This window comes from Metarhizium album, assembly GCF_000804445.1.
Source record: "Metarhizium album ARSEF 1941 chromosome Unknown scaffold_9, whole genome shotgun sequence".
NCBI classification, from domain to species: domain Eukaryota; kingdom Fungi; phylum Ascomycota; class Sordariomycetes; order Hypocreales; family Clavicipitaceae; genus Metarhizium; species Metarhizium album.
This window is the reverse complement of record NW_024467583.1, coordinates 921,828-947,949: the sequence shown is the minus strand read 5'-3', so window position 1 is coordinate 947,949 and position 26,122 is coordinate 921,828. Positions and strand designations below refer to the sequence as shown.

General features: G+C 56.1%; 11 protein-coding genes across 11 annotated transcripts; 8 read left to right on the top strand and 3 right to left on the bottom strand.

Moving 5' to 3' along the window:
• Nucleotides 1–17: 17 nt before the first annotated feature.
• Nucleotides 18–1,063, top strand: MAM_04391 (uncharacterized protein; the record flags this gene model as incomplete). Its single annotated transcript, XM_040823189.1, has 2 exons — nt 18–736; nt 802–1,063. 2 exons carry the CDS (start codon nt 18–20, stop codon nt 1,061–1,063), a joined length of 981 nt encoding a protein of 326 aa, XP_040679068.1.
• Nucleotides 1,064–1,583: 520 nt separating this feature from the next.
• MAM_04390 (Transcription-silencing protein Clr2) lies at nt 1,584–3,775 on the bottom strand (the record flags this gene model as incomplete). The annotated part of the gene is made up of 2 exons (XM_040823188.1): nt 1,584–3,460; nt 3,520–3,775. 2 exons carry the CDS (start codon nt 3,773–3,775, stop codon nt 1,584–1,586), a joined length of 2,133 nt encoding a protein of 710 aa, XP_040679067.1.
• Nucleotides 3,776–4,710: 935 nt separating this feature from the next.
• Nucleotides 4,711–5,718, top strand: MAM_04389 (Nse1 non-SMC component of SMC5-6 complex; the record flags this gene model as incomplete). Its single annotated transcript, XM_040823187.1, has 1 exon — nt 4,711–5,718. The coding sequence occupies one exon, from the start codon at nt 4,711–4,713 to the stop codon at nt 5,716–5,718; it is 1,008 nt and encodes a 335-aa protein (XP_040679066.1).
• Nucleotides 5,719–6,218: 500 nt separating this feature from the next.
• MAM_04388 (uncharacterized protein) lies at nt 6,219–7,510 on the top strand (the record flags this gene model as incomplete). The annotated part of the gene is made up of 2 exons (XM_040823186.1): nt 6,219–7,185; nt 7,308–7,510. 2 exons carry the CDS (start codon nt 6,219–6,221, stop codon nt 7,508–7,510), a joined length of 1,170 nt encoding a protein of 389 aa, XP_040679065.1.
• Nucleotides 7,511–7,757: 247 nt separating this feature from the next.
• On the bottom strand, nt 7,758–9,491 carry MAM_04387 (Ash2-trithorax family protein; the record flags this gene model as incomplete). The annotated part of the gene is made up of 2 exons (XM_040823185.1): nt 7,758–8,973; nt 9,046–9,491. 2 exons carry the CDS (start codon nt 9,489–9,491, stop codon nt 7,758–7,760), a joined length of 1,662 nt encoding a protein of 553 aa, XP_040679064.1.
• Nucleotides 9,492–11,218: 1,727 nt separating this feature from the next.
• Nucleotides 11,219–13,031, top strand: MAM_04386 (GATA transcription factor; the record flags this gene model as incomplete). Its single annotated transcript, XM_040823184.1, has 3 exons — nt 11,219–11,535; nt 11,594–12,138; nt 12,226–13,031. The coding sequence occupies 3 exons, from the start codon at nt 11,219–11,221 to the stop codon at nt 13,029–13,031; spliced, it is 1,668 nt and encodes a 555-aa protein (XP_040679063.1).
• A 2,103-nt stretch (nt 13,032–15,134) lies between these two features.
• On the top strand, nt 15,135–18,894 carry MAM_04385 (C2H2 type zinc finger containing protein; the record flags this gene model as incomplete). The annotated part of the gene is made up of 3 exons (XM_040823183.1): nt 15,135–16,896; nt 16,957–18,130; nt 18,186–18,894. 3 exons carry the CDS (start codon nt 15,135–15,137, stop codon nt 18,892–18,894), a joined length of 3,645 nt encoding a protein of 1,214 aa, XP_040679062.1.
• Nucleotides 18,895–19,648: 754 nt separating this feature from the next.
• Nucleotides 19,649–19,951, top strand: MAM_04384 (uncharacterized protein; the record flags this gene model as incomplete). The annotated part of the gene is made up of 1 exon (XM_040823182.1): nt 19,649–19,951. One exon carries the CDS (start codon nt 19,649–19,651, stop codon nt 19,949–19,951), a length of 303 nt encoding a protein of 100 aa, XP_040679061.1.
• Nucleotides 19,952–20,345: 394 nt separating this feature from the next.
• Nucleotides 20,346–21,212, top strand: MAM_04383 (uncharacterized protein; the record flags this gene model as incomplete). The annotated part of the gene is made up of 1 exon (XM_040823181.1): nt 20,346–21,212. One exon carries the CDS (start codon nt 20,346–20,348, stop codon nt 21,210–21,212), a length of 867 nt encoding a protein of 288 aa, XP_040679060.1.
• Nucleotides 21,213–21,941: 729 nt separating this feature from the next.
• On the top strand, nt 21,942–23,714 carry MAM_04382 (Major facilitator superfamily domain, general substrate transporter; the record flags this gene model as incomplete). The annotated part of the gene is made up of 2 exons (XM_040823180.1): nt 21,942–22,239; nt 22,288–23,714. The coding sequence occupies 2 exons, from the start codon at nt 21,942–21,944 to the stop codon at nt 23,712–23,714; spliced, it is 1,725 nt and encodes a 574-aa protein (XP_040679059.1).
• A 256-nt stretch (nt 23,715–23,970) lies between these two features.
• Nucleotides 23,971–24,669, bottom strand: MAM_04381 (uncharacterized protein; the record flags this gene model as incomplete). Its single annotated transcript, XM_040823179.1, has 1 exon — nt 23,971–24,669. The coding sequence occupies one exon, from the start codon at nt 24,667–24,669 to the stop codon at nt 23,971–23,973; it is 699 nt and encodes a 232-aa protein (XP_040679058.1).
• Nucleotides 24,670–26,122: the final 1,453 nt, after the last annotated feature.

The window sequence follows — 26,122 nt, the reverse complement described above, 5'->3', positions numbered from 1 at the left end:
CCGGCTCCCGTTCCGCAATGAGTGAATCCGGCACGGAGATGGCTCCAATGTCGGGGCAGGATGGGGATGGCAAGGGAGTTGGGAGAGTTGTGTCCAAGATTAAGAACGCACTCAAGTCGGATAAACGGGAAGCTGCCGCATCGGACACACAAAGGCCATCTTCTCCACGGGCAGACAGCCGGTCAGACACAAAGCAAGAATCAGCGCCTGTCTCCGCGGTACTCAAACTCAAAATTTTGGAGGAGCGTGCGAGGAAGCTGGGCGAAAAGTTCGGTCTGGTGATTGAATCATCCGACTTATCAATCCCGTATCCGGACGAAACGGTTCTACGGGTAGACAAACCTATCCGAATGCGCGTGCGGCGCACCTGCCACCGGTGCAACACGGCCTTCACAACTGGGAATGAATGCAGGATGTGTCAGCACGTTCGATGCGAGAGATGTCCCCGCCACCCGCCCAAGGAAGCCCAAGCTGAATTGTTGGCCGATCTTGAGCACTTGGAGGCGGAAGCGAATGCCAACAAGGAAAACGCCCCAATTGTGCCAGACTATTTCTGGGGCGACGAGCGAATAGAATTGAAACGGCCAAGCAAAACTGGAGGCCAGGATTTGGTTCACAGAAAGCCTCGACAGCGTGTGAGGAGGACGTGTCATGAATGCCAGACGTTATTCGCTACTGGTAGTAGAAAGTGCGAGAACTGCAATCACATTCGCTGCACTGATTGCCCACGGGATCCGTAAGCCCTATGGCCTCATTTGGTTACCTTTGAAATATGTATGGATGCTGACATTCTTGCAAAAGGCCCAAGAAGGACAAGTACCCATTCGGCTATCCCGGCGATGCGTTTGGATCAGCTTCTGATGCACGATTCGAGTGTAATGCTTGCGAGGTGCTATACCCTGTTGGCGCTGAGGACGGCACTCCTTGCACGATGTGCGGATTGGTAAAGTCTGCCGAATCGCCTCGCGCTTTGCCGCGAAAAGTGCAGCCTGCTCCGGATCTGGAAGTTCTCAGCAGACTACAGGCTAAATTGGCTGTGTTGGGAGCAAAAGACTCAACCTGACATGGCATTTTCGCTACGATCCAGGCTGTAGCACTATGCAGGATGTTGACGTCAAATCGGGCGCATCGTCTGGCGAAAAGTCTCCATCTATAATCACGCTTGATACAACAGCAACGACCTTGATGACGACATTGGCTTATCTTTGTTCAACTTATTCTAATACCGGGCTTGTTACGTGCCTTTGACACGGCTGAACCGCACTGGCTGGATGGCCTGGGCAAAACCCTTGTTCCGGCAGCCATGGGTCCCTCGTTTTTATTCATACTGTATTTCCACTAGTCTATGCGCAGCATGTCATGGAAATGGCGACGAATGTTTAGACGCGGTAAACGGGTACGCAGCAGGCCTTTTTTTTTTGGCCCCTCTCTACACATCAAGTCTCGGTGTGAAAATAGGGGTAGGATCTGGGTACATAAAAGGCATAAGCAAGGAGTGATTTACCTTTTATTGGCGTACTCTCTGTATATATATCAATACAAATGATCAGATTAACCCAATCCGCAGACACACGCTTTGGATTCTACCCCTGGACTTGTAGCCCCTCCTCCTTGATGAGAGGCTCCAGTGATATGACGGATCCTTGAGGCACCGAGGTACCCAGACTGTCTATCCTGTTCATCTTTCGGCCTATGTAACCACCGACGCCTCCGTCCGTGCGATTATTCAAGTTGGGCACCCGTTCATCCACTCGTCTCTGCTCAAGAGCCGCATTGAAGCCTGCCAGATCCAAAATAGGCCTCAGTCGATGGGCAGGGTAAAAGCGGCCGTTGATGAATTGCTCGTTTAGCGTGAGGCTCTCCTTTACGAGCACCCAGCGGCGCAGGTTGGCGGGGTTGAGCTGATTGCGCCAGGAGGTCTCGTCCCGCAGGGCGATGGGGAGCTGGTCCCCAGACACGATGTTTGCCGGAGAGGAGCTAGATTTGGCCAGTTCGTACACGTTTCCGCGGAAGAACACGGCGCCCGGGTACCCCTTCTTGGTGAATATGTACCGGAGGCCCATTATGGATGCTTCGCCCACGGCAGGCTCCGAGGGGACGGGTTTGATGCGCAGGCAGTCGCCTATTTCGATCCGCTCGGCGCCGAAGAAGCAGCCGTAATAGGGGAGGGTGTCTGCGTTGGGGTCTTCGGAGAGGGGGCACCAGAGGGAGTAGGAGGCGTCGATGCGAGAGGCGGCTAACTTGGAGGCGTCGAGGGCGAGGAGCTCTCGTCTTTGGGGTTCGCAGGCCGAGGGGTGGAAGAGGGCATCCCAGGGAATCTGGTCGAATGCCTTGTCTTTGAGTTCCTTCACAGCAACAGGCGGGACGGAGAAGGCGTAGAAGGGGCGGAGGTCCGACTGCGATTTTGTGACGAGTTGTTGGGGGACGAGGGCGTGGCCGAGGGGCAGCATGGTATATGTCGGGGAGGATGGGTTGGGACTGGGCGCGGCGATGATGCCAAGACGCCAGGTGTTGCCGTTTTGGTACCATGTCATTTCGCCAGCGCGGAAGAGGAGCGAGCCCTGCAGAGACCAGCGAACAGGTTGCGGGGGTTGAGGCAGATGCTGCTGCTGCTGTTGCTGCTGTTGCTGCTGTTGCTGCTGTTGCTGCTGTTGCTGCTGTTGCTGCTGTTGCTGCTGTTGCTGCTGTTGCTGCTGTTGCTGCTGTTGCTGCTGTTGCTGCTGTTGCTGCTGTTGCTGCTGTTGCTGCTGTTGCTGCTGTTGCTGCTGTTGCTGCTGTTGCTGCTGTTGCTGCTGTTGCTGCTGTTGCTGCTGTTGCTGCTGTTGCTGCTGTTGCTGCTGTTGCTGCTGTTGCTGCTGTTGCTGCTGTTGCTGTGCTGGTGGTGCTGGCGGCAGTGGTTTCGATAAAGGTTGTTGCTGCTGCTGCTGCTGCGGAGTTGGCTGTGACGTGTTGGAGTTTGAGAGAGAATGTGTAGGTACAGCGGCATGATTCGTGAGCTTGGAGGTTGTATTGGATTTTGGTGTTGGTGTTTTGGTGGCCGGGGCTGCAGACGTCGTGGGAGAAGTCTGCTTTGGTTGTCCAGGAATGGAAGGCAACGGAACAGGCGTAACTCTCTGTGCGGCAGCTGAAGAAGAAACCGTCATCGTTGTATGGGAAGAGGACTTGGGGCCAGTGCCAGACACGGGAGCTGCTGCCACTGGGACGGGCGTCTCGCCGGGGGTGATGATGAGCGTTTCCTCCACCGAGGCCGCGAGCTTCGCAGGGTTGGGGAGATTGCAGTGTATGCAGCAGCAGTCATTGTAGTCCTTGGACGCAGAGAGTAGCCAGATAAGGTGGACACCGAATTCCTGCGGACTCTTGTAGAGCTTGGATTTGAAGGGATATCCGGACACCCAGAGATGTTTGGACTTTTCATACAGCCAGTATCCCCGGGGAAATTGCACGTACCACGGGTTTCCCTCTACGGCGCTGGTTAGCTTTCCTCGTCCGAGGCTGAAGTGAAGGGCAGGTATTGCGCACCGTCAGGATTTGGCGAGAGTTCTTGCTTGAGTAGGATTCCCAGCTTGATCCGCCATTCGATGAACCGCGGATCATCATCTGCCAGCCGTGTCATCTGTGGTTTCACACGGGGCGTCTTTTCAGCTGCCGTCACCACTGCATCCTTGCCCGTCTTTTTAGGAGCTGTGTTCGTAGAGGGCCAGTAGCCCGGGCCTGTGTCAGCTCCGTCGCTGCGAGCGATGCGGATGACATCAAATTCTTTTGTGTCTGCTGCCATGGCCGCAAGTTTGTGGACGGGGGGGATATCCTTGGTATCTCTATCGTCGAAATGTGCCCCCGACCCTTGGAGACCCCAAAGTCTTTACTTGAGCCCCGTTTATTGTGGCGACACCCTCGGCCCGCCTCCAAAGGAGTGGCGACTGCTTCGATGCATCAACTCGCGAGGGTGGGAGCGAGGTGAGGTTCGAAGGGAGGAGGAAGATGGGCTATCCTCGACAGTGCTAAAGGTCGAGTTGGGGCAGTGGGATGAATCAATTGGATGTAAGTTCCGTCTGTTTCGAGGACAGAAACGAAATTGCAGGCATTCAATGTCGCTGGGACAATACTATGATGGCATGAGATATCAATCAATAGTGCACACGCCGCCGTCGGTGTGTGGTGGCTTGTTCAATGTTGTCGGCCGTGATGAGTCAGCAAGCATTTGGCTACCCTAGAGCGGATCCAGCACGTGGATGTAGCCCTGTCTGTTCCAGCCGTTTCAGTGATTTTTGATTATTCACTTTTGTTTTCTGGCTCTGCATAGATACACATGTAACTAGTTATTCGTCCCAAGTTGGTGTCTGTATCTCACGTCTCTGTATTTCGTTGTAGTGGAGGTACGACATGTTGAAGCTGGGGCACTGCTTCTCCTTCTGTGCATGCAAAGCCTTTGGCCTGGGCCAACGAATGAACGAGTTGCTGAGACGTGTGCAGTCGGGAGGCAATTCGAGGACAGGCATGTACTCGGTACCTCAGAATACGCAGTCCTCGGCCTGCAGAGGCCCGCACGGCCACATCAAATTAAATTCAACGCCTCGTCGCGCTCAATGTTCCACTGCAGCTCCATCAGACGCGTTACGCGGAGCGCTCATCAATCACACATCTAATACGCGTTCGATGAAATGACGGCGGCTGTTGAGTGACCAGCGCTCCCGCACGAGACGTCGACTCGCCATGGAGTCGATCCTGGGCTCAGACTACGACGACAGCCACCGAGCATTCCTCCAAGCTCTGCTTACTCACAGCACCCTCACGTTCGAACAAGCACAGCCGATCCTGGCGGCCATATTCAACGCCGACGGCATCCATGAATCAGTCACCAGGCCAGAGCAAATCACCCAAGATGAATTCAAGAGATACATTGATGTAGCATCTGACGCCGCCTCCCTCTTTGACTATCAAGTGCGCAGCATCATTCACCAAGTCACCAAGCAACGGGTCTACGCACTCGTCAACACTCAGTCCGACCCCCAGACACAACTGGCCACCACCTACAGCCCCGAAGAGTTAGCCTTCATCAAACGTGTTCTCGACGGCATGTTTGACAAGTACAACACGCCGCGGATGGAGGTGTTGGCTGTGACGGAAATGCAGGCCATCAAATTCGCCAGACCACCCCGCCGGCGGCAAAGCCACATGAGTCCGGAGGACTCGACGGAGACGCAACCACCTACGGCAGACAAGGGCCTCAAACACAGTGAAGTGGAAGCGGTCATGAGGAGCCTCGTTGAGGGAGGGTGGTTTGAGAAGAGCCAGGAGGGATTCTACGCAGTAAGTCCACGAACTCTGCTGGAGCTGCGTCCGTGGCTGGTAGAGACGTATAACGATGCCGATGCCGAGGCAGATGAGTGGCAGCGCATCAAGTTTTGCGAGGCGTGCAAGGATATCGTCACCATAGGGCTGCGGTGTGCCGCGCCCGACTGCACCTTAAGACTGCACGATGCGTGCCAAGATGCGTTGTGGCGGGCTCAGCGATCCCAGGATTGTCCCAAGTGTCACAAGGAGTGGACGGGGGATCGGTATACTGGTGAAAGGGCGGTGACCATGACGGAGGCGTACCAGAGGGGCAGGAGAAGGAGTGCCGGGAGGAGAAGCACGTTGGCCGACGATGTTATCCAACAAGAGGGCATGGAGGATGATGTGGAGGACGAGAACGAGCAAGATGAGGTCGATGAGACGTGACGTGTTGGAGCTAGGGAGGCGAGGCAGTCATTTGTATGGATACAGGGTACCACGGGCTCTTATCGACGCGGCAACGTGTGATATTAATAAAGTTGGCGAAAAGATGCCTTTTCGAGACTTGGGCACTCATCACGGCGTATTTCCAGATCATCTTTATGTGACATCTGGGCGGCTGAGCCTTCGGATGGTGGCGGCTCATGACATCATCAAGTGTGATGTGGCGGTGCAAAAGCGGCCGCCCGCCCACCCGCCCAGCCAACGCTCGAGGAGTCAGGACGCTTCCAAGTGTCCAGTTTCCACATGTAAAGCGAAAGCACAAGGACAAGGGTTTCAAACTCTATTGACATGCCGGCAGCCATGGCCGTCGGGGGGACCTAAGTAAGTTATTTATTCAACAGCCACCGACACGGCAGAGCCACGGCCAACGGACGTTCTGCATCCAACAGGCACCACCACACCCCCGGGAACCAAGGTCAACCAACACCTTCTGACCAGTCACAATGCTGGAATACTTCACCTACAAAAAGGTCAAGAAGCATAGAGCCGAGCAGGCTGCCAAAGACGAAGCCAGACGGGAGGCGGAAGATGGCAGACGAACAGACGCCAGCGCCCTCAAGAGCGGCCACAACAAGACTCGCGCACATGGCCATGACCACGACGCCCAAGAGACAGTCATTCGACCCGACGACGAGAGCTTTCTCGAGGAGCTGCTCGCCAACGATGACATCCCCGCGCCGCCCCTGCCGCCGCGCCTATACTCGCGAGACCTAGACTGGCCCTCCGACTCGGACGATGCCACGCCGTCCGCAAGCCAACAAGCACCGCCGTCCGACAAGCCGGCCGACAGTGACGAGCTCCATGACAAGAGCAAGAAGCGCTGGAAGCCGGATCGCATCTCAGCGCTCTTCACGCGCTCCAAGCCCAAAGGAGACGCCCTCGAGCCCCTGCCCATCACCTCGGCCGCCGAGCAAGAAAAAGAGAAGACGGACCTCTCCAAGGTCCTCGACCGACTCAACCTCTCGGTCAAGAATAACAAAATCGTGTCGACCGACTCCTCGGCCGCTCTACAGTCCTTCACCAACGTCTTCAAAGACCTCGTCAATGGCGTGCCCACCGCCTACGACGACCTGATGAAGATTGTCGAGGACAAGGACGGCTCGCTAGCAAAGGGCTTCGACAAGCTCCCCAACTCGTTCAAAAAGCTCGTCACCCAGCTCCCGGACAAGATCACCTCCTCGCTGGGGCCGGAGCTGCTGGCCGCCGCCGCCGCGAGCCAGGGCATCAAGGCCGACGGCAGCGCTGGACTCAAGGGCGCCGCCAAGAGCATGTTTGTGCCCGCTAACCTGTCGCAGCTCGTCACCAAGCCCGGCGCTGTCGTCGGCATGCTGAGGGCCATTGTCAGCGTCCTCAGGACGAGGTGGCCCGCCTTTATCGGCATGAACGTCATGTGGGGGGTTGCGTTATCCCGTGAGTCGGAAATCCCCTGAACCTTCTGCTCGACACCTTTTTGCTTTGTAATTTGGCGGCCCCTAGAAAATAAAACTCGTCCTTTGCCCCATCCTTCGAAGTGCTAAGCTGACGACGTGTAGTTCTCCTCTTTGTGCTCTGGTACTGCCACAAGCGCGGCCGCGAGGTCCGCCTGGAAGGTGAGCGCGTCGCCGACGGGAGCGCCCGCATAGAAGAGTTGGCTGATGATCCTGCGCTGCCGGCTCCCGAGGCGCCGGGGCCGGGGTCTACGCCCCGAGATGGACACGACGTGGTTGACGCTCGTGGAGGGGAAACCATTCCATGACGGACCAATTGCGTAGGGAGAGATATGTACTAGATTGACGCAGGATGAGGAAACGCTTGATGGAAGAGGGGAGAAAAGAGGATCGGATGGCGACGGTGTTTTGCTCTTTTTGCTATTTGTTTACGAACGCTTCTTACACCGGCACGGAAAGCAGTCAGCAAGTTTGAATAGAATGGGTATCTTGTCATATTTTTCGCTTCACTGTACGGATTTTCAAAGAACCCAACGTGTACGCAAGTAATCATCATCAATCGTCCTGCACCAGCTCCTTAATCTCTTCGGTCCCAGGCGCAGCGGCCACGGCCTCGCTCTTGTCCTGGACCCCCGTCGTGTCTGTCGCCCCGCCGCCATCTTGCATCCAAAAGTCCACCTCGTCGATGATGTCGTACACTATATCCTCTGCAATCTGCTCCCTGTATCGCTCGCTGACGGCACGGAGCCTCCTGCATCTCGATTGTGGCGTGTCCTCCCCGCCGGACGGAGCAGCCTCAAAGCCTGGAGGAGGGTACCAAAAGTCGGGGCCAAAGTTGACTTGTGCTGCGCCGCCGCGAAAGACGCTCACTGCCGGGTAGTAGCCCAGCATGCCGTCGTCGAGGCCCTCTCGGGCACCGACCTGCGGTTGGGGTTTCGACGCCGGGGGCAGGAAGCCGAGGAGGTTTTCGAACGCGGTGCCGACGAGCTGGCCGTTCTTGTATATTTTGATGCATGAGTTGGGGAGGCTTCGGAGCGCCGGGGTCGGGTGCAGGGGATGGGGGGTTCCCGACGACGAGCTGGACCCGATTGACGACGGGTTCATCAAATCTTCCAATTCTTTAGTCGTGTGGTACTCGATCTTTTCAAAGTACGTGTGGGCCTTGAAGCGGATGGGCACCCTGTCTCGGACGATGTTGGGCGCCTCTGCGCCGGGAGGGCGCTCGTCGTCGGCGACATCGATGGCCGGGTTGTACGTGCTGGACATGATCTTTCGCTGCATGTTCTCCGATGGTAGCTGGATCTCGAGGCCGATGACGTCGCCCTCGCGGATGCCGTCGCCGGCGGGGAAGAAGGGCTTTGGCCGCGACATGAAGACCTTTTCCCCTGCGACGTCGCGGATGCCGTAGCTGTATGCGTCGAATCCGACTGGCGCGTCGAGTGACGCCTCGCGTCTGGCCCAGCCCATGCGGACGTGTTTCCCGCCCTCGGGTTTCTCGCCGGGCTCCGCGGCCTCTCGTACCCCCTGGGTGACTTTGCATTCCCAGTACCATCGCCCTTCTCTGACGGCGACGTTGGCGCGAGCCATCCGAAACCCCTTGTCGGTCGTGACGCCTCGTCCTGACTTGTCGAAAAACACACTCGTGGCGGCATCTTCGTAGCTCATGCGCGGTCCGAACGGCTCGGCTTCGGTCTGTCGGTAGTACAGGGTGGAAGGGAAGAGGGGGTCGGCGATGCAATGGGTGTAGCGGAAGTTCTTCTTGTTGAAGACACTGGTAGCACCGGTGAGCATGACCTACGTCGTTATCGGGGTCGACGGTGGTGTTGGGCGGATCGAGTCTTACTGGTCAGAGGTTTCGAAGAATTCTACCCGTCCTCCCACGCCATCTATCTCGTGGTGCGGTGTCATGACGGGGCCGCGGGGAGGCTCAAAGTCGGACGGCTTTGGTGGAGCCAGCTTGTAGCGTAGGGGAGAGTCGACATTATTCTGCTCCTTGACAGATCTGTGGTCTGGCGTCGCGGGAGAGCTGTCACGGCCGCCTCCTTTGGTCTCTCGCTTCTTTAAGCTATCCTTCTTCGCTCTCGCAGGTTTGGAGCTCTTGGACTGTGACGCGTCGTCATGGAGAGGCAGCTCGGAGACGCTGGCGTCTGGGTTGAGAGGTGAGGGAACGGCGGGGCTGTGATCATCCTCAAAGAGGCGTTTCTGAGGGATTGAGCCGAGGGACGTCGGAGAAGTTGGCTCTCGTTTGGGGCTCTCAGCGCCCGTGGAGGCTCCGGTTTCAGCAGCCATGAGCGATCAAGTGCTGAGTCGGCCCAATGCAGCGGATCGTGAAGAACTAGGCCAGTGAGATGCGCTTCGACCGAGATGGCGGTTTGGGCAGGGACGGATCCAAATCTTATCAGCGGTCTCAGCACTGCAGTGCCACCGGACTGTTCCACGAAACGCGCTGGGCGAGATGTGCGTTTGTGCGTTGCGGGCGCGTGTGACGACGGCTTGCCAGTAGTGGTACTACGTACCTCGGAGATGGTTTGCCGCTGGCCGCACAAGTTGTCTAGGGTCGGCTGCCGGGAGATGAGATTGATAGGGACGATAAGATAACAGGATGGTCCTCCGACGGTGTCTGTTTATCTGCGGAGGAACTTGGCCAAGAGCCAAGACTTGGCCTGGGACGGAGCCCAGTAGCTGGCCAATGGCAGGGCTTCCACTTGGGCCCAGCTCAAGGCTGGCTTAGCCTTCCCAATGGGGCACAGGGTTCTGGCCAATGGGACAGCGGACAATGTAATCCAGAGTCCCCCGCAAAGAACTTGTCAGACGGAGGAGGCTTGGAGTGACGCTGCGCCTGGGCGTCCCAGCTGCGTCCAAAACTCCTGCAGGTCTGGTAGGTCTGGTAGGTCTGGTAGGACAAGAAATATCTCGAGTGCTGACGGCGTGGATCTGGTTTTGCTCTGTCACCATATCGTCCCACACACACGCCTCTGCGTTTCTCCGACAAGCCCCTTATGCAAACAGGGCCCCTGGGGTTGCATGCCTCTCAAGAGTCAAGACCCGGGTACCCCGTACTCCGGTTTCCGTATCGGTTATTTTGCAGACCGCTCCGAGGGCAGTCAGGCCATCCGCGTCGCCTCCATATCCCCTATCTCGCATGCATTCGTTTACTCATCCATCCGTCCGTCTGTTCAGTCGCCGTCGTCGCCTCGCCCTGCGCAGGCACTCCAGGTAGGTTAGTTAGTGCTCTCCCGTCCCATTGGACGAGTTTCTGCCACCTCACTTCCGTGCCGTTGGGACCCTGTCGTTGCCTTTCTGTCGTCGTTTGGTATTTTGCCATTCACTGATTTGCCCGTCTCCCTCATCTGCCATGCCATGTGCTATATTTGCCCGTCCGGCCCCTGCACTTGCCAAACTCACAACATGCGCTGGCCCCTCCTTCCCTTCCTTGCGGCGTCACCAATGCTGGGCTAGGGCCGGCGGCAGGTGCATGTCTGAAGCTTCCGTTTGCCGCCTTCCTTGTTATATTTCCTCCGCGGTTGCCCCTGGAGTCGCCGACAGTCAGGCAGGAATCTGACGACGTCTGGACTTGTTCTCGCCTTGCCACAAGTCACCTGCTCCTGTCGTCTCACCTGTTGCGTCAGCCAACCACGTTTGGCGCGGCCGGCACTCGGCACACCCGATTCGCCCCCGGACGACAGGCACACTTTCATGGCCTCGTTTTCTCGAAGTACCCTGCCCGGGCCAGGTCGACGTCTGGCTCTCATTTCCTGCCTTCCCTTCGCGTTATTTCCATTACGTTTGTGTCATTTGAGAACCGAACGTCTTGCACACGACTGACCTGGCAATTGTCCACCAGCCCTTTTGAAACCGGAGAGATTCTCGTCGATTGCCAACTGTCACATCCCGAGGCGCCGACGCTTACATCTTATCTAATCGCAACTGCGCTGCCGCCCTCTTAAACCCCGACACCGCACGGAGACAGCATCACACGCCGCTCGAGCCTGGCTTCTTGCTGCTACTGCATCTGAATGCTGATGAGTGAGCTACAAACGGTGCCACCTTCGCGCCACCACCGCGAAACAGCCTCCATGAGGACAGCGCTGCCTTCGAGGCCCATGTCCTCCAAGCATCGCGACTCGCCCTCGCAACGTCAGTCGGCTGGCCAGGATAGTCGTGTGCGGCAGCGACATGATGGCAGTGCCTCCCCTGGTGTGAGGACCAGCCCATCCGACGATGGCGGGAAGTCGTCGCGAGGACCCAGCCCCGTCCAAACCGCCGGAGAACCAAATACAAAGGTCAAATCATTTGGCGGAAATCTTCCTGGTCACGGTGGACAAGTTTGCAGGTTCGTATTGCCGTTTTTGTGAGGAAATAACTATGAGGTATGCGACTGACTGGTGTAGCAACTGTGGAACAACCCGAACACCGCTGTGGAGGAGATCCCCTCAGGGAGCTACGATATGCAATGCATGTGGCCTCTATCAAAAAGCAAGGAATACAGCTAGGCCGACAAGCCTCAAGAAACCACCGAATGTTGTTTCCTCTGGATCTTCTCGCTCTACGCCTCCGAAGCCGACATCTTCCGGGTACAAGCCAGACTCGAGTTTGAATTCTGGAAATTATCTATCTGCAGAACAAATGCCTACCGGCACTTGTCCCGGTGGTGGACGATGCAATGGAACCGGAGGTGCTGAGGGTTGTAACGGATGCCCAGCCTTCAACAACCGGGTGTCAAAAACGGCCCAGCTCAACATGATGCAAAGATCCAAAGGAGGCTGCGCAAGCAGAGCCGACTCGTCCAATTCAGAGCCTGTTCCTATCGACGTAAACGCCATACAAACACAAAGTCAAGACGCATCCATGGTTATTGCCTGTCAAAATTGCGGGACTACTATTACACCTTTATGGAGAAGAGATGAAAGCGGGCATACTATTTGCAATGCTTGTGGTAGGTGCCACTAGACTTTTGAATTCATCCTCTCTGTAGCGTTTGGTATGAGGCCCTACAATGGTTGGATGCTGATGTGAAGTACAGGCCTATACTATAAGCTCCATGGCGTACATCGGCCAGTAACAATGAAGAAAGCCACAATTAAACGACGAAAACGAGTGATACCTGCAACGCAGGATGGAGATATGGAGGATGCGGCCGAGTCACCTGAGGCACATAAGACGGAAGTTACTCCAGAGCGAGGAACTGAAAACGAAGATGGGTCAATAAATCTTGGAAGCCGACGTCGCCCAGAATATCCTTTGACTATTGAACCCCAGCCAGCCGTAATGAGATCTAGCGGTCAGGCTTCTCCATTGCCGTCAACATCGGATCTCTCTGCATATCGCCAAGGGAGCGGATATCCACAAAGCGCATCCAGCCATGCCAATGAAGATAATCGCCTGCCGCCTATGTCATCCATGACTGCCGTTTCTGAGCGCCAGTCATCCATGTCTCCGGCCGCTTTCCTCTCTCCGCGGAGAAAGCGTTCGTTTTCGACAACGGATACCGAGGCGGGCAATAACGCGGATCCTGCTCCAGACAGTGTCAAACGAATCTCTTCCATCAAATCTATCCTGAACCCGACAGTCAGTGGGGCGATGAATCGGTCCGGCAGCGCTGATATGGACGATTACACCCTTCCGCCACTCCGATCTACCGGAGGACTGCTGAGCCCACATATCAAGGACGTGTCCCCTGGTGCAGGGGTACGAAACGATGGACAGGGCTATGTGGACAAAATCGAGAACGGACGCTCCAAGGCAGAGCGACGATTAGCTCTTCAGAGAGAAGCAGATCAGATGAGAAAAATGCTCGCCGCCAAAGAGCGGGAACTGATGGAATTGTGAAACAACTAATGCCTAATGCCTTGGACATGTTGCATGAGAAGGGGGGTTTTGTGAAGAGTGAGAGTTATAAGGCGGGTTAAAGCTCGGGACGTGCTGACAAAGCGTCAATGACGATATCCTTTGGTCACTTTGACTGTTAAATTGAACATTTTCCAGGCTTACAGGACCTTGAGGGACTTGTCCCGCGTTATCGACGCTACGACCGGAGTTGCATCAGTGACGAGGGCAATACGAGTTCCATCCAGTAATCATCTTCATTCTGCTGGACACGTGGACTAGGAAACCGCAGAGTCCAATACTCGGCAGATCTCACCTACCTCGGCGAATACACCATTAAGGGAGAAGCTCTACGAGCGAGACCGCGGTTCTGTTCCGGTGATGGTAACTCGCAGCCCAAGCCGGTGTCGGAGTTCGTGGTGAATGGGTGCTTTCGGCAAGTGATAAGAATCAGTAGCTCCAAAAGTCTTACAACTCAACACGCTACGCTAACTTCTGGAACCTTCCAGAGGCGTCGGAGAAACTTTGTTAGCTGGTACGCCCACCGTTGAGTGTGGATGGCTAAATGTGCGAAGAAGAGTGACCGGGAAAAGGCCGCATCATAACTACAACCTGACGCGTATTATGATTCTAGGCGTCTTCTCATTTGGTCTGTATCCCCTGCGGGCCCGAGTCGAACTCACCGGCGGGAGCCGTGGGCAGCCACAAGCAGCAACACACTGCAACACACTGTCCTAAAGCATACTCAATATGCATTGAGGTTAGAGTTGCGACTCCGGCCCCGAGAACTGAACACCGAAGAAGCCTGTAGACTGCAGTTCATGGGTGTCTTGACGGGCCGGTTTCAGTGCGCAAATGCGCCGTGACGGCTAAGAACGACAATGACGAACATCACCTTTGGCGTTGAGGATTACTTGAACGTTCTTCTTGTAAGGAGCAAGGAGAAACGATTATAACCGGCCTCATACTGGGTAGCAGTAACATATCAGGCTGCATGCAATCTTACGGTGAGAAGGCTGAGCCAGTGGGCCCCTGCCAGCTTGAAGCCATGGCGGCATGCCGCACCAAGGGGGGTGAAGCATCGACTGGCAAGCCTTTAACTCCGCGTGGAGTCTGCTCCTTGATTCCCTAGTCATATCCGAGATGGAGATGCCCATGGCGCGCAACTTGGTGGACCTCGCTGTTGGTGTGAGAAGGAGTGAGGCAAAAAAGCGGAAGGCCACGAGGACGCGTGTGGGGAAATACGACGGTAACACTTAGTAGCTGTCAATCGAAGGGCGCACATTGACATTTGTGACCATGGTTGGCCAATCCAAGCGATTCCGTGAACTCGCATCCCTGCGATAGCCGCCTGCGCCCGTTTCGAAGACGAGCGCCTTGGCCCCACGAGCGATGGCCGGAGCGGCGGCTCAAGGCCGGGCGGTCTCATTCCGGGCGTGTCGACCGATCTGCGGCAGCATCTTATGACTCTTCTCTCCTTTCTTCGCTTCGCAACGTGCTAAGCGTCTAGCCGTCAGCGATCTGTCGATCCGGGAGTTGAAAGGTTCAAAGCGTTTCCGTTGCCGCCGCTTTTCGGCGCCTTCCCCAGCCGATGGGACGCAGTTGCGCCTGCCGGCCTCGACAGAACATCTTGTTGGTCCATCCTTCCCAATTTATCCGGCCCGCCTGTTGAACAAAACCGAGGCAGGCCCCATCCACTTTACCATTCCATCCTTCTTGCTGCATCTTATAATAACCATCAATTGATCGCTCGTTGGAACGGGTATGGTCTCTTTGTTACTCTAGATTTGAAACGACAGCTTGTTGCCTGGCATCTTCACTAGCAGCCGCTGCTTGAGCATTCTCCAGTCTTTCAACCGCCTAGAGCAATTGCCGTCATATACTGATTCTTCGCATCGTCAAGCCGCCTTCAAAAGCCAGCCGGTATCCTCTCTCAGCCATTTACCAGTTCCTGCGCCCTCGCCCCTTCACCCAGGCACTCGTTTCCTTGACGAATGAGACATTCACGGTTCCTTGAGGCCTTCCGCGCGGGGCACGGGGTACTTCGTGCCCTTTTGTGTCTACTGCTTTGAGACCCATTCTTTATTGACATTTTGCTGGCACATCATGTCTTTTGTTGATGACATGGACGAGTTCGTCGATTGGGATAAGGCCGGTGCTTGTGTGGACACAGAAGGAATCTCTAAATCCCTTACTGGCATGGACAACAACCTGGATGCAGACAACATTGGCCTCGTCTGGGCTAATGTGAATGAGCATGACTTCAGCTTCCATGCCTTACAGCATTTTTCACAAAGTCCCAATCCTCTGGAAGACACTGCCGGTCTTGCTGACCTGCCCATGGACGGCACCGCTGCTCTAGACTTTGCTGAGCACGTTACAAATCCTTGTGCGCACTGTGCCTCGGGAGGCTTTGCCTGCAAAAAGATCCAGGAGGGTTGTTACAAGGGCTACTGTACAAGCTGTGTTGCTCTTCGGGTTGAGTGCAGCTTTGGAGGAGCAATGTGTGATTCCGTTGACATCGACCCTCCTGCCAGCGTTTTCCCGGCTGACCCATGGCCCATCGCGGGCAATCACCCCAATACCATCACGAATCAAGAACCATTCCCCGATGTGGCCCAGCCTGGCTCACTTCCCTCATCAATGTTGGACTTCTTCAACAACAGGTCGGCTACCCCAGCTGCTGAGAGCGGTAATCCTGGCGCTTCCCGACCTGGACCACCCCCTAAGATTGGTGCTCGGTTTTCCAGGGAATCTGTGAGAATCCTAAAAAATTGGCTGTCGACTCACCACCGACACCCATACCCAAGCGACGAGGAGAAGGAAGCGCTGCAACGTCAGACGGGTTTGAATAAGACTCAGATAACTAACTGGCTGGCCAATGCCCGGCGACGAGGCAAAGTGCAGCCGCCTCGTTCAACCTCACCGCGTGTTGGAAACTGGGCGGCATCTATTGAAATCCCTCAAAGACGTGGGACGCCGGCACTGGAAGCTATGAATCCTTTACAACGTTGGGAGCATTCACCCCCTGAACACGAACCGGCGTCCGTCACCGCCATTGCAAGGGCTGTCACGGCCTCCTCGTCATCTGCCTTGTCGTCCGGTCTCAACAGCCCGTATAGTTTCAATTTCACCGATGACGGCTCCAGCCGGTCACTTTGCAACCAGTCATCGACCAGCAGCTTGGGCACATCGCATTCCAGCAATGGATCTAGAGGCTCTGCATATTCTCATGGGTCACGCAACTCTTGGGGATCCTTTGGTTCTGCCCCATTCAGTGCCCGTGGACGCTGGAGACGACGCAGACGTGCAACCCCCAAGACAACCAATGACGGTGCAAATAGTTTGGCAGTTCCACTCAGGACTTTCCAATGCACTTTCTGTACTGAAACATTCAGAACAAAGCATGACTGGCAAAGGCATGAGAAGTCCCTGCACTTGTCTTTGGAGCGCTGGGTGTGCGCCCCGGATGGCCCTCGTGTAGTCAACCCGGAATCTGGCGTCCTTTCCTGCGTCTTTTGTGGGCTTGGGAATCCAGATGATGCCCATATCGAAGCTCACAATCACACAGCATGCCAAGAAAGAACGCTTGAGGAACGAACGTTTTATCGCAAAGATCATCTGAACCAACATTTGCGGTTGGTACACAACGTCAAGTTTATGGACTGGATAATGAAGCAGTGGAAGGTGGCAACGCCCGAGATTCGGTCTCGGTGCGGTTTCTGCGGCATCGTGATGGATACATGGACCATCCGAGTTGACCACTTGGCAGAACACTTCAAAACTGGCTACTCCATGGCCGACTGGAAGGGTGACTGGGGCTTCGACGTGCCTGTTCTCGACATGGTTGAGAACTCTATTCCCCCGTGTATGAGGCCTTTGCAGTATCCTGTAGATCAATTACCTGCGTCTAACCTTTGAGAAATAGATCTGATTCATTATGAGCGCGTATCTCCCCTGCCATACGTAGCTTCTAGCTCTCCGCCAGAATCGCCGCGCAACGCCTACGAGCTGATCAAACTGGAACTGGCCTACTTTGGCGCCAATCACTGGGAGCATCATCACGGCGCACCGACCGACGATTACATGCGGCTGGAAGGATGTCGTATCATTTTCGCGTCGGAATTGTTGTCCCTGCAAGGTATTGCGACACAGAGCTCGTGGCTTCGCGATCTCATCATGTCCAACGAGAACATCTCTCAGAAGGCAAGGTTTGGTCCTTTACGTGGTGCCGCCGAAAGCAGGCTTGCTTCGTTGAAAATTAATGGCAAGGACAATTTATTCGAAGAATGCCCCATGGAAAGACAGCTGCATTCCTTCGTGACTGCGAAGCGGCTGTTGGGGCTAACAGCTATGGACAACGAGCTTCAGGAAGAAGCATGTAAGATTGTTGGTAGAGTGGAAGAAGTGTCCACCCACCCGTCTGAGACGATTGCCAACTGGCTCCTACGCTTGATTACTTCGTCTACCGAATGGCTGGAACCCTTTAGGCGTCGGGCCAACTTGCCGCGAAGCGAAGACGTCCAGCACGCGACGGTCCGGTCCAAAGACCCAACCTCTATCGACTCGACGATTCACAGCTACTCCCGCTTGGAACGTGAGTTGGCAGACTACCTCAAGCAGCAACGGTCCATTAGGCATGAGCCAACGGACGAGGACCTGCAACGACAGGCTCGTGTCATTATTTACGAGTTCGACGACGGATGGAATCAAACTGCCGCCGACAACATTCAGTGGTTGGAATCGTTCAGAGATCGACACCCTGAAGGGGGCTCGCCCGAGCATGCGCCTACCATGACGATGGACTCTGCCCCTGCCAGAACTGCCACCGCTAGTGACGGACCTGCGTCGTGTCACAAATCACCCGAATCCGTTGAGGCGCCCCGAAATAACTCGGTACACAATGACTTTCAACAGCTGCTTTCGATTGATGGTCACTCTAGGTCAACTCTCCTGTTCTTGAACGATGCCAATTGCTACCGGCGTCTAGCCAAGGAGTTGAGGCGTTGGGTCAAATCGACCATGTCTGCCAACAATCCGAATCGGCATACCCCGACCGATGACGAGTTGCAATATCAAGCACGATGGATTCTATACGATGAGTAAGTCTACACGGGCACGCGTCTCATGCTCTCCAGCGAGACTAACCTATAGTAGCGACGATCCTTGGAACCAAACAGCCGCCGACAATGCTGAATGGCTTCAGCGATTCAAACGTGATGTTGGCATTGCCAAGGACCCGGGCCCAGGCCTACCCAAAGGCTACTCGTGGTCACTATCCCAAGGCGGATCGGGGTTTGCGCCGCCATATGCTTATCCCAAGGGCAGCCTTGAACCGTTCCTCGAGGACGTCCAAGTCAACATGCGTGATGGCGCCAAGCCGTTCAAGGCTGGACATGACGCTGCAAACCATTTTTTAGAGACGTTGCGATCAGACAGCAGCCGCCCGGCAAATGTTTTTTGTTCCCGCGAGCTGGAAGCTGGCCTGGTGCAGTTTGTAAAGCAGCGCGTCACCGATACTGGGCGCCTGCCCACAGATGTAGCCATGCAGACCCGCGCAAGGGACATTGTCAACTCAACAGAAACAGCGGCCGATGACCCTGTCCTGCTTGAGAAGTTCAAAGCTTGGGTGAAGAGTCAGCTGCCAGATGCTCTGCCTGCCGACGATGACGTGGACGTGGCGGGCCAGCAGCCATCCTTGCTGCCAGCAAATATGGATCTGCATATTCCTGATGCAGAGCTAGGCGAGATACTAAACGTTATGGACTTTGATTTTGATGTCGGTACACTGGAGGCGGCTCTGAAAGAACAAGACACAGAGTCGGGAGGGGTGAGCGTCTTGCAAGCACCATCTGTCTATGAATAAGTGGTCCATGCTTGCTCCGTACTCAACTTGCAAAAGGAGTCAGGGCGTGTGTGCACTCAAGGGCGCAATGACTCGGCACGGGTGGATGGGACGGTCTGGTCGTGTACATGATGGCGTTTTGTATTTGCCCTGCTCACACCAATGTCGTGTGTTTCCTTTTTAATTAAAAAGTGGTTGATATTGGCATTGGGTACTCGGTACGGAGTACGAGATAATGTGCCGCCACACGTGTTGGGCGGAAAGCCGTCATTCCGATTTCACCCGCTGTTCTAGTCAACCCACTCACGCTGACATGAAACTCACGGAAAGGCGGAGGCCACGCTGCTGCCACGTTCAAGGTTCAAGGTTCAAGTGGTAATGTAACTTATTATTGTTTGCGACTTGGTGGCGCACGCCTGAGCGACGGATGAATTCCTACCTAGGAAGTCCGTACCATGGCGGCATCGGTAGTATCGGTCCCTGCCCCTAGTCCTTGTCACTGGTCATTGGCGAATGGAACTTGCATGGGATGAGTTGATGGATGCATTGACATGACATTGACACCAGTTGACATGACAGGCGCTGGGATGGTCGGGCTTCAGGGGTTACAACTTGCGGGTACGGAGATGGCTTGTGGCTTGTGGCTTGGGGAGGGGGGGTTGCGTGCCGAGCCGCCGGATCAACGCGGAGTTGGGATGCTCGGCACATGTATGTATGTATGTATGTATGTATGTATGAATGTAACTATACCATACTTGTTGCCAAGCCGGAGCTCATGATGACCAGCACGAGGCACGAGGCGGTAGTCCGGCAAGACTGTGGTCGATGTGGAGGCGTCCAAATAGTGAACCCTAGGGCCACGCCCACAGTTGGGCAATCGACGGGGAAGGAGCTGGTCGTTGGTCGCGGCGTTTTCGTAACGATGCTCAAAACCGGTTCGCAGCCACCCAGCAGTGCCGGTACCTGGGCAGCGGCAGGTGGGGACTGGATCAACGGTAAGTTAGCTCTTGCCCCAGACCCAGCTTCGGGTGGTAGGCGGGAATGGCGGGAACTTGGAAGGCTACGGAGTACGGACTGAGACATGCCAACCAGCGCTCGGTGCTCTCATCAGTGTCAGCCTTGACAGCAAGTCACAGCACAGCACAGACACAGGGGACTCCGAAATGTCTGGTCAACCTTCACTCCGTCCGCCGTACCGTGTTCCGGCTTCAATCATGCCAATGCCCCTCGACAGCCTTTCCAACAGGCACTTCTCCATGCATGAGGCTACAAGTCAGTAGCACCTCTCCGAATCTTTCCTCAGGCCCCTGAGCATCTCGAGTATCGAGTACCGGATTCCGAGTCCAGAGTCCGGAGGTCCCGACTCCTGAATCCTGACATCGCCACGAACCCGGGTACACGGAGATTTTACCCGGCCCTTCCGCCTGCGTACGTTTGACCAAAAGGCCTCACTGCCTGGCTTGCCGGGGACCATGCCGACATACTTGTGCCATGGATTCAGGTGGTACCGCCGCAGCATTCGTGTCTTTGTCATTCTGAACGACCTCGAAGATTGCACGCCAGATTGGATCATCGGACGAGACACTGCTGCCGTAATTCTCAGCCAATTCGCCGAGTCATTTGACTTCGTACCAAGGCTAGAGAATGAGGACGGCACCGTCGCACGACCAGAGTCCAGCCAGACGACGCCCCCGGGGGAAAAGCGGCCACGGCCACAGTGTTACGATGATGAATTGGCCATGCCCACCTCCAAGGTGCCTGGCTGCGAGGACAATATACTTGTCCATGAGTGGTCCCCAGTAAAACTCTTGGAGGAATACGACATGAACGAAGTTGAACATGCTGCTCGGCCGTACGCCTATGTGGCCGATCATGTCGTCCGTGTGGATCTCGGCGTAGACATTGCGGCAGAAATAGCGGCGTACGAGAACGCCGTCAAGGACACCCGGTCGTCGTGGTTTGAGAAGCTACGTGACCAAGTCCAGGCGGAAGAGCAATCGCGGTGGTACGTGGTTGTGTGTGACGATACCGATCGGCAGGCACCCGAGAACTGTGACGAAGGAGATGAAGTCCCGTCCGAGGTGGCTGCGGCGGCTCGACTGCCTCCATCTCAAGTGCGGGCACAACCGGGTGTGATGTCAAGGATGGCTTCAGCGACCCTGGCAAGCGATCAGATGGACTTGGGCTATGCATGGAGAGGCTCATCAGGGAGCAGACCAGACGCACCTACACAGCCCACCTTTCTTGACCAGGATCCTTTCAGGAAAGAGCTGCCGGCAACCCCGCGCTTGAAGAAGAAGCTATCCATACGACGATTATTCTCCAAGAAGGACGCGTAGACGGACGTGGTTACATGTTTACTACTACTGACGAAGACTATGACTAGGACGGGCAACGAACTCTGTGGCAGCGAGGCGTCGAGATGAAATTAGACGGCGTTGGGACATCAACTTTTGCCAGGCAAAGGGGCGTGATGCGCTGTGAAAGGTGCTGTACCTGAGGCGTTGGCGGAATATTGTGACCACGTGTACCTTAGAACCAAGCCATTTTTATTTTCCGAAAGGCCGCCGGGTAGGGTCGTTGATGCACACGGATCAATCATCATGGTGCCAGAGACGTGCCGCCTCGACAAACGCGGCTTGTCTCGCCTGCTCGCTGCGCGCAGAATACCCATTGAAATACGAACGCATTGGCGATGGTCCGATGACCCTTGGCTGGAAGCGTGGAAGTGAAGATTAAGATTCTGTTGGCCATGCTGGACCCCGGCATTCATTGCCTGTTCGGCCGAGCGCCGTCCATCTCAGGTGTGGAGCGCCCAGCCGGCATCCGTGATGCAGCTCTCGCCCGAACCTCGACCACAAGTCGTCTTCGCAACTCTGCCCCGACACGGTCATCGCCATCCGCACCGCCCTCACCCTACTCCTCGCATCAGCGCACGATTGCAATTGCAACGGTGCGCATGGCGGCGGGCCTGGCCGGCTCCATCTAGCTGTCACACGGGGCCTCGGTGCGCCCCGAGATTGTCGAAACACAAAAAAAAAAAACATAGACGAGCGAGCAGACCTCCCATGGCCCACGCCGGCCGCCGCAGCCCCTTCAACCCGGGCGAGGCGTCCCCGTCCTTTGCACAGACCGGTGCCGGATTCACCCTCGACGGCAGCGATGACGACGCCGTCGCCGACGCCTACGAGATGGTCGAGCCGCACGGCGGGCACGAGCGACGACACAGACGCACGAGCGCGAGCACACTCGCCAGCTTCCAGCCGTACACGCCCGACGAGGAGCTGGCGGTGCGGAGGAAGTTTGACAGGAAGCTGGTGCTCTTTGTTGCCTTTCTCTTCATGCTGAGCTTTCTGGACCGGTCGAGTACGCTGCCCAGCCCATTCTCCTCGCACCGGAGCTGACGCCCGCCAGATATCGGCAGCGCAAGAATAGCCGGCATGGACGAGGACCTGCAGACGACGCCGCCCCGCGACGACTGGTACGAATGGGCCCTGTCGGCCTTTTACATGTCCTACGTTGCCTTCGAGTGGATGTCGTTGCTGTTCAAGCTCGTGCCCGCCCACATCGTCGTGTCCATGACCGTCTTGACATGGGGCCTCACGGCATCGCTGCAAGCAGTTGCGCCTTCGTATCCGGTGCTGATTGCGCTGAGGGTGCTCCTCGGCATAGGGGAAGCAGGATTCACAGGCATCCCCTTCTACCTGAGCTTCTTCTTCAAAAGAGAGGAACTGGCCTTTCGAACCGCCATGTTCATATCCGGTACGCTGACCAGACCTTGCTCTCCCAACACCACGGCAGCTAATGGCCAAAAAAAACCCCCCCAAAACAAAACAGCCGCTCCCCTCGCGACAAGCTTCGCCTCGACACTGGCCTACATCATCGTCAAGTTCGCGTCTCGATCGCCCATCGCCCCCTGGCGCCTCCTCTTCCTCCTCGAGGGCCTGCCGTCTGTTCTCGCCGCCGTCGCCGCGTTCACCACGATCCCCGACTCGCCCTCGTCGGCGCCGTACCTCACGGATCGCGAGAAGAAAGTCGCCCGCCTGCGCCTGCGCCCCCGTCCCCGGGCCGGCCACCGTCCGCCCTCGCGGCGGTCTCGACACACGCCGGCCTCGGGCCTCAAGCCCCGCGACCTGCTGCTCGTCCTCGCAGACCCCGTCGCCTGGCTGACGTCGGCCATGTTCTTCCTCGCAAACATGGCCTACTCCTCGCTGCCCGTCTTCCTGCCCAAGATCATGACGGAAATGGGCCACGACGCGCTCACCTCGCAGGCGCTCTGCGCGCCGCCCTACCTCGTCGCCTTTGCCGCCGTCCTCATCACCGCCCACATGTCCGATCGCCTGCGGGCGCGCACGATTCCCATCGTCCTCCACGCCTCGGCCTCGGCCGCAGGCTACGCCGCCCTGGCCCTGGCCGGGCCGCTCCGTCTGCCCCCCTTCCTGAGGTACTTGGCCGTGTACCCCGCCGCGGTGGGCTTCTTCAACGTCGTCACGCTCATCATCGCCTGGAGCATCAACAACCAGGCCAGCCAGACGAGGCAGGGCGGCGGCTTCGCCATCCTGCAGCTCGTGGGCCAGTGCGGCCCGCTCGTCGGCACCAGGCTGTATCCCGACAGCGATGCGCCATACTACACGGCCGGCATGGGCGCCTGTGCCCTGTCCATGCTGGCCGTTGCCGTCTTGGCCCTTTTCCTGAGGTGCCATCTGCAGCATCGGAACAGCACCTTGGACCGGAAAGACGCGGACCGCGGGCTCGACGACTCTACCGTCGAGGAGGAAGCGCTCGTTGCCTCGGAGAGGCGGGAAACAGACCCGGCCTACTTCTTCAGGTACATGTTGTGAAATATACACACAGTGAAAGCAAAAGATTGTATTGGTGTGATGTGTATGACTGATTTTTTGTTAAAGTCTTTTTTCTCGTATGAGTATTCTTCGCAAGCGTAGAGCATATACACGAGCGCATAGCATCTCATAGGCCCGGACAAGAAGCACCTAATTTTTTTTACATTTCCCCTTCCTTTTCTCCTCAAGTGTTTTTTGTTCTTGTAGCATATCAAAGCCCCTTCTTGAATCATGCTTCTACTGTTCCCACCGCGAATCATTTACCGCGAAACATCCACGATGGTGCTCGGTATCTCGTCACCCCATCTTTCCACCACTCTTGATTCACCCGAGGACCATTGTCATACTCAAATACTCCGTATGGTTGGTCTGGACTGCCCTTGGCATCATCAGCTGCTTGTTGGCGTCGCTGCCCGATTCCTCTCCATGCCCCAAACTCACCAAAATGCGTTCTTCGCTGGTGCTTGAGACGGTGATATGCTTTGCTGAGACGGCGACTGCTGCCATGGTATACATTGGCCGCCCATTGTCGGAGAGCGACAAGACGAGGGCGTTTCGACAAAGATCTGGTCAGGCTTCGGAGAGAAAACTGCGACGCCTTTCGCTTGGACTGGTGGAAGGTCTGGGCGGCGTCCAGAGCGGGAGCAAGGCCATTGTTTGGCTCTGGGCTTGTATTGCGACCTGGGTCGACAGTGCCATCATACTGAGCGTTCAGAGGCTTGACGTGCTGGGGATTTTGGGTCGATTCCCGGGCGGATGGCTCCGACAGGGGGCTCGACGGAGCTAGAGATACCACCTCCCTCTGGGACAGAGAATCGGACGGGAACAGGTCAGAGCTATTTGTAAGAGAATAGTTGTTGTACGTGGCCGACTTTATGGGTCGAGATATACCCTGCCATTCCGTGATCGCCGCGGCTGTGTCTGCCATGAGTTCGTGATTGCTGGTGTCGCCCATCTCTTGCTGGTCAGACGAAGGGGAACTTGACCGGAGATTTGACAAGCAATCATTTGTCCGACCAAATCGTGAAAGACCAGAGAGGCTGAGTCGATTGCTACGGCAGTACTCCGAGACTGGAGACTGAACCCGCGGAGTATTGTGCCCTGGTGAGGGATATTCGGACGAGGCACTCCGCACATGAGATGGCTTGCGCACAAGAGGCGAGGGAATATCATTGCGGCTAATACACAGCCCACGATCCATCATGTCGAGGAACTCATCCGAATCTGCAGCTAAATGGCATGGCGACGGGACTGAAGGAGGTCGAAAAACATGGCTAATGTCTGGTATCTCGGCGTCTGGTTCTTGACGACGGATCAGCGGTGACACGGGAGGCAATGGGTGCGGTGCTGATGGTTTGGGGCCCCAAGTCTTGGAGCTGGCGGGATCCTATGCCGGCCACGGATTTTCGTGCCCAGCCTCAAGGTGAGCGGTCGACCGAGACTCGAGTTGAGCTGTGAGATTCTCCTTGTCGTCAGAAAGGTTGGCGTCTGGCAAAATGGTGTGACGATGAAACCCATGGCGTTTGTCCAGGTGATGAAGCGTTTGGTGTCTGGAAGAATTACTCTGAATGTCTTGCAATAATACTGCAGTATCATGTCGAGAGGGAAGAGTATGCGTGTGCGCTGTGTGCGCCATGATGGCTGTTGATATTGGTCCAACGTCGGTTGCAGCAACGAAGTTGTGATGAGTGCAGTCCAAGGCTGGTAGGAAGACGTTGACTTGACACGCGTGCCTGCCGTTTCCATGTTTGGCTCCTTCCTTCTTCCTTCACGTTGACCCACTCGCCTCTGTCAACCTCCAAAACACCCCTTTGACGGCTGTGTGCTCTCATTTTAGTCTTTAGATGTCACGGAGCTCACTCTTCACAGACTCGGTGGTCTCGTATCAACCGACCCGAAGCCCTGTTCGTAGGGCTGGCTGCTCTACATTCTCGACTGTTTTTACAACCACCAGCATCTCGACTAGCATTCGCCCGTGGATTACACAGTGTCGCAAGACAGAACCGAAGCCCGAGGGATCCATCAGATATTTCTGGGCCGACGGAACGACCGAACACAATTGACAAATGCAGTTTGCACATGGGATCCAAGACACCGCTGTGATCTCCGTTATCGCCATATCGCGAGATTGCTTTCGTCAACTGGGTCAATTAGGTCGAATACAGGGGTAGAGCATGCAGGGCCGTTGACAGGGACGGTTACGGAGCCACCAGTTACAGATAATGAAAGTGAGTACGGAGTACTTCGGCCACAACATCGGCGAAATATGCACCGTCCGCACTGGATACCCTTTAGCAAGTTAGTGCTAATTGATGAGTATAGGGCTGACGGCTCGGTGGAACTCGAGAAATGGCGCCCGTAAAAATGCGTGCACGAGAGTGCAATATGAGAAGGGACGGGTAGCGTTC